The following is a 10969-nucleotide window of genomic DNA, read 5'->3' as shown; positions in this document are numbered from 1 at the left end:
ATCTACTTGTACAAACTGCAGAAGAGGATGTTCATTTCCCAGGTCCTGTGGAAGAGACACAGCAAGGAGCACCACCCTAAGGTGGCCAACTCGTCTTTGAAGCTGTGATTTCTCAGTCTATATGAGCTCCTCATTAATTATTACCATCTCGAGGACTCAGTAAAAGCCTTCCCCTATGGCCAAAATGCAGGCAGTTCAGCTGACGTGTTGATCCTCTCAAAGCTAGGAAAACAAAGCAAAGAGACTCCCCGAATAAATCTAATAAGAACAATGATGAAAACAAGCTCTTGGAAGCCTTTGGCTGTACCTACCATTGGAGTAGGAGCAAAGCAGTAGAATATAGTGTGAGAGGGAATGGGTTGAAGGGTCAGTAACCTGCGTCTCCCCCCTCTTCAGGGTTGAGGCACATCCTTGCATCTGTTTACTTACGCAGCTGCTCAACGGCAGCTTTGGAGAAGCAGCGTACTTGATTCCTTCAGATAAAAATACTTGTCAAAATGGTAACTTTAGTCCTAGATTGTCATTTTCTCTGGATTGCCAGTTTCGTTAGTCCATTACAGGGAAGGTTCAGTAAATTCAACCCTATAATCACACTGATCCACCTATGAAAGTTTGGCTACTTACCTGTTTTACTACAAAATTTTAAAGGAGAGAGGTATCCTTTAATCTAATCTTAAGCACAGTCACTAGAGATTACTACTGTCTCTGACAGCAGTTTATTCCCATCAAATTTAATTGTAAACATGCTTTTCCAATCTGTTTAGATCACATGTTGCACTCTTGGGATACAAAGAGTCTTTAACATGAATTGCTCTATTATAGTAAACATACAACAACATTTCCTTCAGTGAAATAAACACTCAGAGACCAACATTCGTTAGTTCACCTTGAAACTTCAGGTTTAATTTTACAACTTTAGGTCAAAACACTGGGGAACACAGATGTCTGGCCTAAGCCATAGGAAAACTAAACCTCAAAATGACTTTTGCAAGTACCTTAGAATTTTATAGATCAACAACCTCAAACATTGTTTCACAATAAATCACTCTTCTGAAAGAAGCTACTTTTTCTTCATCTGGTCTTAAATACTTCTCCATAGTAGTGCCTTAAATAGCCACAATTAAAATTTGGCACGCATGAAGTCAGCCAGAAATTCTACTCTGAGAAAAGTTTTACATTTAGTTCTCAGTTTTGAAATATGATGTTAGACTGAAGGGCCATACAGCTTAAAATACTGATTTTGCATCACATGGAGACCTTTCAGTCAGCCTACAATAACACTGAAATGTGACTGCTTTATACTCATAATACCCAAGTACGAACTAACTGTAACTAGTGTATTTTTTATAGTAAAAATTATTCTAAGACGACAGAGAAGCATTTTGAAAATGGAGAATTTGAAAGATAGCTTTAAAACAATGAGAAAATTCAGTGGTATGCTCAATGTTGTTTTCCAGGCATTTTAGTTCCATTGCAAAGTGTAGTTTTTGCCTAATTCGAGTTGAAGCTGGGTGATTGTCAGGACCTGTGAAAAAAAAGACAAAAATGAACAATTAATAACTCTGACCTAAAGAGCCGCTGCTCTGTCTGTGTTCAACAGAGAATATAGTGGCTTCTCATTCTGGGTTACAAGGATTTACTCCTCTTCCTTTGCTTTTTAATTTGTACCACTTTACACATACTTTGACCAGCCTAGATTTTTGGATTTCATGAGGCTCTAATCCCTTACCTACATTCAGAAGCTCTTTCAGAATTCCATTCTCTATTACATTTTTAACTCATCTTTTTAGTTATGTATACAGTTCTGGCTTTTCATGAAGGAGAGAAAGAACTGAGACCAACAGAACACTGAATTTCACAGGGAAGGTAGTAAGATCCTGATAAGAGAAGAGGTGAGAAAATCTCCCCCAGAAAACAGGCTATGAAAATATTCGTATCTGCTTTGCCTTCCTTAAAATCTCACAGGTTGCAAGTAAGCTTTTAGGAAGACAAACACAAACCAAACTCCACTGTCAGAAGTGTTTTGGGTTCCTTGACAGTAATTGCTATGCTTAAAAGCTCTATTAGACTTACTGCACAATCTTTACTATAAATTAAAGGATGACTTATATAATCATTACCTAATGATAGCTTATATATCTTGCTGAAATATATTTTAAATATTGTATTACAGCTTAGAGCTGAAACTCCAAATGTTTAAGAGCACGTATGCCATTGTGAAAGTGGCATTACCCCACAAAATGGTATCTCACCTTCTTGGCATCACTGTAGTTCACGATGTGAGGCGATTCAATTGCCCCACCATTCTGCAATACGGTCACCTGATTAACGCTGGTGGGCATCCCCAGGACTTTAATTTCAGTGAACGTTAAGTTGTTTGGATCAGTGTAACCATGATGCAAAACCGTGATATCTAAAATATTCTGACAGGAAAAGGAAAGAGATAGAGATTGTTATTAGACTGGTACTACTCCACAGGAGCTTTGCAATTGTTTTCCTCTCTTCCTATTTCTTTTTTTTTTAAAAAAAAAAAAAACCTGTATATTTTTATTTATTTTCTAATGTTGAAGGCTTCAGTTTCTTCACATTGTTAATTTGCCTAGATCCTAGGCTCTGCTGTGTCTTTAATTGCCACTTTAATTGCTGATAGATGTGAGGAGTGAAGCAACCAGATGCTCTTAACTCCTGCTGCATTGACAAACCCCTCCTCCCCTGTCACAGGGAAAACCGTTAATCCTCGTCTCCTGGCTTCTCATCCAGGCTCTGCTCTCCCTTCTTTGCGCCCTCCTAGAACAGCATCTTCACCTCATCATCTCCCTCAGCACTCACAAGCCTCCTCTCATTTCCACTTGCTGGGATTTAAAGTAGATTATGAGCACACGGTTTCTTTAGGGTGTACCAAGGACCAAATGTCTCTAGAGAGCAAATGCCACGTTAAGCAGCCCAGAGACGACAGCGCCTGCTGGTTCACAGCCCAAACGCAATCCAATGCAATTGTGCACTTGATGTAATTATACATATTCAGTGCTTAGGGTGTATTGCTTTTAGCGCGATTATTTTTCATCCTTGGTTGATTCAAGATCTCTTTAATTATGCATTTCCTTACCAACTTTCTGTAAGAACAGGAAAAAGTGCATTTATTTTATAATCTTCTTGCAACTGCAAATAGTGAATATTAGCAAAACAAATTTCTTTTCCTTAGCAATTAACATCCAATTATTTGACAAAGAGAATTATGAGAAGAAAGAACAATGCGGATAAAAATTAGAAAATATTCTGGTGCCTTAGACAACTAATGAAATAAAAAAATGTGTTTTCTATTAAAACAGAAAAGGCATGTCTTTTAAACCAAAAGTTCATATAATTACAGCCTAATTTAATTCCAGATATTCGAATGATTATGAGAAAAATTGAAACCAAACATCCTAGAAATGCCAGTATTTAAAGGAAACGCTAAGTTTATTGACTTAGTTACCCACGAACGCATCCCAGATTTTCTGTGTTGAAGAACAAAGGGAAAAAGCAGTCCTGAACAGAGGCAGTGACTCTGCACCAGCCACTGTGCAAGGCTGTGGCTGGGACTAAGACAATTCCTTTGCTGTTCCCCTCAATTTTTTTTCTATAAATACATTGACCGGGGTCAGTGCACACATCCCAGGACTGGGACTCCGGCTTATGACTCAGAATCGCAAACACACCTCTGGTTTGTCATCGATGGGAGGGCATGAGTAGGACTCATGAATGCGGCAGGTCCTGTTCCCCCTATTTGCTCTTTTAGAGAGTGATTTCTTCTGTGACTGCCAATGACTGTGTGTTCTGCTGCTTCCTCATAGAACTAAGGCTGCACACAGCAAATACATTCTACCACAAATAGGAGCAAGAGTACTGCATTGCTAACAGAAATGCCCTCCTTCTGACCCTGTGCATGTTTCTTTCTTTTTAGAGCAATGACATAGCTTGAACAACAACGTAGAGAACAGCAGGAAGGACCCTGAACTTGCAAAATGGATTAGGAACAATTTCAGGCGTCCATTCTTGAGAAAAAAAAACAAATTCTTTGCTGGGCAGAGGTATTTCTCTGTAGCTGTAAGCCAGGGTCTAAAGACTTTTCTTCTTAATCCCTTCTGCCTGCAACCTCCATCTCCTGTTTCACCAGCAAGAGCTGTTTTTCCAAGTTTAGCTGTTCTGAACCATCTACACGCTCGAGATGTTATGTATTGATATGTGCTTTCACTCTACAGAAATCTACATTAGATAGACTTGTATTTTCAGAATTATAGCTGAAATTACAATGCTGTAAATGTACACTTTATCTGATAATACTCTGAAAACAGTATCTTCAGAAGCATTCTTAAATTTGTTCTTAAAAAAGTTTAATCATATTACTTGTAATCTATTCAATCATGAGCACAAGTTGATTTTAGGGTGAGATATCTAGACATTAAGAAGTCCCATATTAAAACAACTATATTTAAAAATATAATAATGACTTAAAGTGATTATTCAGAAACTGTGAGAATGCATTACATACCCAATTAGCGGTAAATGATGTTAGCAGATACACACCATCTTCATATGCATCTGTTAAAAGGAAAGAATAAAGTAAAATGTATTAGCTATTCACTGTAGTTAACACATTATCAAAATTTCAAGTATTCTGTATCCTATACACAAATATATGTTGATGTATACATAAATACGGAAAAGTTTTGTCTTTCCGGAAGACATATGCTTTTAGACTTAAAATACTTTCTTATAGGACTGTGCGCTATTTAAATAATGCAAAAAATAAGAACATTTTAGAGGTAAGATATGAAAAAGGCAAACAAACAGCATTAGGAATATTAAGGGTACTAAGACCAGTATGGGAGTCTCTTCCTACATTCACCTGTGTTCACTCTCCAGTTACACATGACCCAATAAACACTGATGCTTCATTTATCAATCCTATTACCCAGCACTAGATAAACTCAAAGCAGGGCTGATAATCATGGACATTGTAGGTTCTCGCCTTTCTGCACTACCAAAGGCAGATCACAGGCATCCTGGCAACACGCAACTTGTAATCTACTCTGATTTCATTTATTATCAGTCTTCCATAAACATGGCCATCATTCCTGAATTCCAGTGCTAACAGGCAGTGGAAATGAAACATCTCAAAACACAAACAACATCCTGCAGACTTCCCTAGATATCATTATGCAAAATAACACCATTTTCTGCATTACTTACAGTAATCTTGGGTGATAACTTATTGTTATTAGAAGGGTAATACCCTTTGGATGGAAAGGATAAATGACATGCAAGTATCTCTTATCTGAAGACCATTTACATTTAGTAATATTGAGGAAATTACTTAAAGATTCCCACATAATCTATGGTTACGGTTATATTTTCTACAGGTTTGAGAACAAATCTGTGTTATCTGTTTTGCCTTAGGTCCAGTGCCAATTTCATTTTTGGAACATATTAATACTATAAATCACAACATTAAGTGGTTTAAATCAGGAACATAATGCTAATCTGATGGTTTAAGTTCAGTTTTGTCTCTGAAGGCGTGTTCAGATATGTCCTCTAGAAATGTGATTGCTTTGACCAGAGTCCATCGTTTCCATCTGTTCCTAAAGCTCCTCCTCGAACAGCCCACGCTGCACCAAGGACTTCTAAGGCAGAAACAACCACCACCACCACAACACACCTTTTCCAAGGCAATGGCTAAGTGATGCAGTTCCTTACAGCTTGGAGTTTCCACTTGGACAACTGTGTTGTTATTAAGAACTGCAGACAGAAAAGCTCCTAAGTCAGCTACTGAGCATGATGTGGTTTTCAAAAACTGCAGTGATTTGTTTAATCTCTTCCTGGTTCATAGACCTGAGGTTTGTTTTGCCTGTTTTAATTTGGCCTTTGAATATCTCCAGGGGTGGAGGCTCCACAGCTTCTTGCGGCAACCTGTTGCTGTGTTTGACCATCCTCACCACAAAGAAGGGATTTTAAAAAGGCAAGAAGCACCACACATACCAATGCGAACACCATCATCCCAATAAAGCTGTCCTTCTGCTGAGAAAGTGTCATTCAGAGCGACTGTGAGTCCCATCGGGTTTTTTCGGCTGTGGAAAACAGAATAATGTTTCCCGAGCTTACCACATTTCACGTTTATCAAATGTTAGAACTTTTCTCCTCTAGTCATTTTCCTAAGCCCACGCTATGAAATTACAGGAGACCATTAGGAGTAAACCAGAAAGAAAAAAAACAGCCATAAAGCTCCAGTGCTATCATATATATAGCTTCTCTGAGGACTATACGTGATCGTGCAAAGCTAAATTTTAAATTTTCCATTAATCTTACCTGTAAAAAGTTGTAGTAGCAGGTCTTTGCCAAGGAATGATGTATCCGCCTCGAATATGCAGGTTGATGTGTTCCAAAGGAGCTGATAAAAGTCTGAACTGTCCCCTAAAGCCAATATCTTCATCCTATTTATGAAAAAGTAAAAAAAAATAAAAAAAAATCTTCTATTGAATTGCCCTTGCTTTTCAGGATTTTTTTAGAATGAAATATTTTTTCCTAGGCAGATTAATTACAAGTTGTTACTGCAGGAGTAACTACCTAATGCTTTTAAGAGGATTTCTGAAATTCTGTATCCATAAAAGACTGGCTTGACCATAGCTGACAGCAGCTGAACCAAAAGGGCCATTCATGTGAATTACAATCTTTTGATTAATGAAATGATTTTTGATGCCTACTCTTTCCATTACCAAAACTTTGTTCTTTTATTCTGTGAAAGATGATGCAGCTAAACCTACTTTGTCTTTCTCCATTAGAGCATTCCTTACAAAGATATTACGTGTATAATTTTAGCATTAGAAACCTATTTAGGATCAATAGGATGACTTCAAATGAAAGGTATTATTTCACCTTTTGAGTTACCTTAACTGTGGTCATGTTGTTATGCAGTATTATACAGGAATACAGGAGGATTTTTTTGGCAGCTAAGATGATGATACATTGCTAAGAACTGATACTGAATGCAAGTTTGTAAAAGAGAGAGAGTGTTGAGACCTCCCCACTGCTCTCAGCACACCCTGGCGCTGTCTCAACAGCACTGTGAAGAGAAGGAACATCATTTTTAATATTACTTACTGTGTAGTAATCATACCAGCGGGCGTCGGGTAAGTAAGCATTCACTGTTACAGCATTCTGGAATTAAACATACACGTTTTAGGTACCTTAAATGTAAAAGTGAATATTACCTAAAGTGACTTTAATATTTTCTTAAGTGCTTCAAAGCTTACCTGTTGCATCACAGGGCTGATGAGTAGTGCAGGTCCCCACAGGAACTGCTCATATATTTCCCAGGTTTCTTTGTCTTCCACAAACCTGCAAGTTCACAGAATAATGATTAGACACTGTGTGCTGAACTTTCCCAAAATGTTCCTTCTTTAAGACATTTTTGTCAGAAATTGAACCTACTATTCCTAATATCTACTATTTCCTTGTCTTTATTCTAGTATTAATAATTCAGAGATCAATAAATGCTCACCAGGAATGCATAAAGATCCTAATGTGAAAATCGTTAGAGGAATGCAAACTATTGCTTAGCTTTCTTTTTTGCCCTTTCTTTGCATTTACTTTGCAGTATATTTAGATCACAGAACTCAGATCCATTGTGCATGGCTGGTAGCAGCAGCAGTAAGATTAGGTAGTGGAAGTAGAGGGAACCGCTTTATAATATGTGCCACGCTTTTCTTTGACAGTTTAAAAAGCAAGTTGATGCATGCAAAGAAGTCAGTGTTGGTCACCCAAGACATACATGTAAATACTAAACAACAGCTTTTAAGACAGGAGTTAAAGCTTTTGCAGGTATTGCCCCCCCCCCGATCAGAAGCAAAGGTGGTTTTCTATTTCTAACAGTTTTTATTTTAAAAAGTCTGCTATATCATCTCAGACACACACACAAAAGACATTTTTCCTTGCAAACCTCATGATTTGTGGCAGAATTGCCTCTTTTTTTACTCAAAGTTTTTGTCTAGCTCTTTTTGCAACATTTGGGTCTTTTATTCTATGTATGCCCAGCATCAGATGAAACTTTTCTGTTACTTGCTCCTAAAGAGGTCAAGGATGATCTTTAAAAATTAAATATTACTTCTAGAGAAGCAAATGTTCAATTTTGCATAGTGAAAAATGTAAAACTAATGCTATTCCACTGAGGCTCAATATTGAAATCTCATATTCTCAAATCTTGTGCTTTTTTCCATTTAAATAAAAATTGCTGTAACTCGGAGAAAATTTTATTGTTAGGAGGGTTGTAACTATAGAAGTTTTAGTGCAACCTGCTGACAAGAAGAGCAAAGGAGTCACACTTACTCATGGAGTACAGGGCGGACCACAGTGCTGCCATGGGCATGGGCTTCGTACATTAGTGTGTAGAGGTAGGGTAGCAGGGTGTATCTTATATTGAGCACGTTCCTGGAAATGTCCTCAAATGTTGAATTCCAGGAAACAGGATCTTGCCTCTGAAAGAAAAGAGACCATGAGTGTAATGTGTTGTTCAGAAATTCTAATTAAAAATAAAGTAAAAAAATAATTTGCTAATGATTACAAAAGACTCCACTTTTAACATCTCTTTTCTTTCATTTTATGCTTCTCTTCAGATCTCATTTAACCTGTTAGTATAAGTAATTAACAATTGTGCATTAAAATCAATATAGCAAGGCAAAACTGAAGAAATTCCTCTGCTGGACAAGAGCGCCTTCATTTATTTATTCTTCAATTAAGGAGTAAGTGGCATTAAAAACAATAGGTTTCACCATCAGCTCTAAGATGGGAAGTAGAAAGAAAGAAGGTGAGAAAAACCTAGGGAGGAACAGTATAAAAACTGCTTAATGCGAAGTGTCCTAAAGGCGTGACACATCCCAGTGTACGTAATTTATTATCCCTCTTACCTGCAGGGCAGCACTTGGGACTTGCAAGAAGGTACCAAAGCTCTAATGACTGATGTCAGGGGGCACTTCCAATCTTTATTAAACGTATTGAACAATACCTTGGCAAATTGGGTAAGACTGGAAGCAACATGATAACCCTGAATCTGCATTTTTAAAGGCTTTAAAAGTCCTATCGAAAAGTGTGCCGCTGCAAGATAAAGCACACAGTTTTTGAAAAGGAGACTTTAATCCATTAGATATATGCTGTATAAATAGCTCTACTCTGCTAGACCTGAAGCTTTAGCTGGAAGAAGTGCTGTTTTCTTTTTAATTTTTCCAGTTATCTTGTTTTACAGCTTTCTATAACATAGTCCTTAGCCAGCACAGACCTACATTTAGGCAATTATTTTCCTTTACTCTTAAAAGAAATACAATATCTGATGGTGGCAAATGTGCAAAGTACAGAAATTTCTGAGTTTGACTCCAGAATCTTGTTACACTCTTCCATTTTCCCATTTGTTGGATAATTATGGGCAATTAGGGCTGAGAGCACCAAGGTCAGTTTTGCTCCTTTAAGTGCATTTGTCATGAAAGTGCTCTATTTTAGTCTTGCCAGTGTAGTGTGTTTAAATAAAAACGGCATACAGGGAAAAATATGTAGGAGTTTGGTTCAGTCAAAGCAGACTTAGAACTGGTTTCCTTCAAGTGGTCCAAAGCCCAGAGCAGCCCCTCTGTGGGCATATAACCTCCCAGGTGAGGGGCAGGCTTACAGCAGAGTTAGCATAAAAATAAAGACAATTATTTATTTGATAAAGAGCCAAATGTGTTCTTTACTTTTCTATTTTGCTTGGAATGTACATTTTTTTTGAGCTAGTCCTCTGAACATCTTGTGTGACATTCTGATTGGTCTTTACATGAGAGCTGCAAAGGCCCAGGTCTTAACAGCCATTAAAAAATTGTGACTCACCCTTGTTCCTTTCTCGTTGTGATTCCTTGAATATGGGTAAAACGCACCCAGCTGCATCCAGCGAAGACACAGTTCATACTCCGAGTCTTTGAAGAAGCCACAGATATCAGCTCCTGTCTGAAAGTTTAAAAATTACCTGATTGGAATACTATAAAATCTAGTACAGCATCAAGATAATTAAATGTATGGTAATAACTCATGTAGCTTACATAAGATATTCCAAAGAGACTGAACTCCATCATACCTGAAAGGGAAAACAATTCAACATTACTAGTCGTTATTTTTCTCCCTTTGGTATGCTAATGGTTACACAGATAATACATATTGTAATGCTGAATGGCAAGAAAAGAAAACAAATACAAACCCCACGATTTCATTAAAATGTAGTGTTTTTCTGCTACAGAAAGAGGCAGGAGCTGGTTGGTCTGACGCAAACAAAGAAAGGAGTAGCAGGACACGGGGTGGGAAGGTGGCCAGTCCCAAATGTAAAAAGGGCTCCAGCACTCAGTGCAGAAGCAAAGTAGAAGTAAAAAACGCATCAGCCACAAAATATGGTTACTGAACTAAATGTCTTCTTTCAGCTAAAACCACATGAATACTAAAGTCAAGTAGATGAAGAAAAAGAAATAGCTGAAAATATTCAATAAACTAAATACAGATACTTTTCTTTCTACATACCAATAACAGATTTTGCTAGCTGATCCCAAGCTGCGGTGTTATCACCAAGCCAGTGTCCAGCCCATCTTCCACTACTGGGATATGTGGAACGGGTAATAACGATCCCACGCTCCTTGGTGGCACTCTGCAAAGCTCTTGCATTGAAAATAGACAGAAAAAAAAAAAAAAACCAAATTACATGAGAAATATTATGTTACTTATTACATAAATTCCTCTTTGAAAATAAACATAAGGGCTTATATTTTCATGGCAAAAGGCAGCACTGTTGTATGCATGAAATTGCATACATCTGATCCAGATGTGCTTTTTACAGCAATTCACTAGGATTCACACATAGATGGAAACTCAGCAGTGTAAGCCAACCTGTAGCTGGAGAGACAACTGGCAAAACAAAACAAGGAGGTGC

The 10969-nt window shown here is 37.6% G+C and overlaps 1 protein-coding gene across 1 annotated transcript in view; it reads right to left on the bottom strand.

Annotated features, from left to right (window-relative positions):
• Positions 1 to 944: 944 nt before the first annotated feature.
• Positions 945 to 10969, bottom strand: part of SI (sucrase-isomaltase) — a 51411-nt gene continuing 41386 nt past the window's right edge. Inside the window, exons 37-47 of the mRNA XM_009558157.2 lie at positions 10564 to 10697; positions 10095 to 10129; positions 9886 to 10002; positions 8362 to 8510; positions 7290 to 7374; positions 7138 to 7194; positions 6346 to 6470; positions 6019 to 6107; positions 4532 to 4581; positions 2253 to 2423; positions 945 to 1525 (exon numbers count right to left, since the gene is read on the bottom strand). Of these exons, the coding sequence (XP_009556452.2) occupies positions 1463 to 1525; positions 2253 to 2423; positions 4532 to 4581; positions 6019 to 6107; positions 6346 to 6470; positions 7138 to 7194; positions 7290 to 7374; positions 8362 to 8510; positions 9886 to 10002; positions 10095 to 10129; positions 10564 to 10697 (1075 nt within the window). The 3' untranslated portion in view covers positions 945 to 1462. The remainder of the gene's footprint in view (positions 1526 to 2252; positions 2424 to 4531; positions 4582 to 6018; positions 6108 to 6345; positions 6471 to 7137; positions 7195 to 7289; positions 7375 to 8361; positions 8511 to 9885; positions 10003 to 10094; positions 10130 to 10563; positions 10698 to 10969) is intronic.

This window comes from Cuculus canorus, chromosome 9 (genome assembly GCF_017976375.1).
Source record: "Cuculus canorus isolate bCucCan1 chromosome 9, bCucCan1.pri, whole genome shotgun sequence".
Classification (NCBI taxonomy): domain Eukaryota; kingdom Metazoa; phylum Chordata; class Aves; order Cuculiformes; family Cuculidae; genus Cuculus; species Cuculus canorus.
Note: the sequence above shows the minus strand (reverse complement) of the source record. Positions and strands in the feature narration are given on the sequence as shown.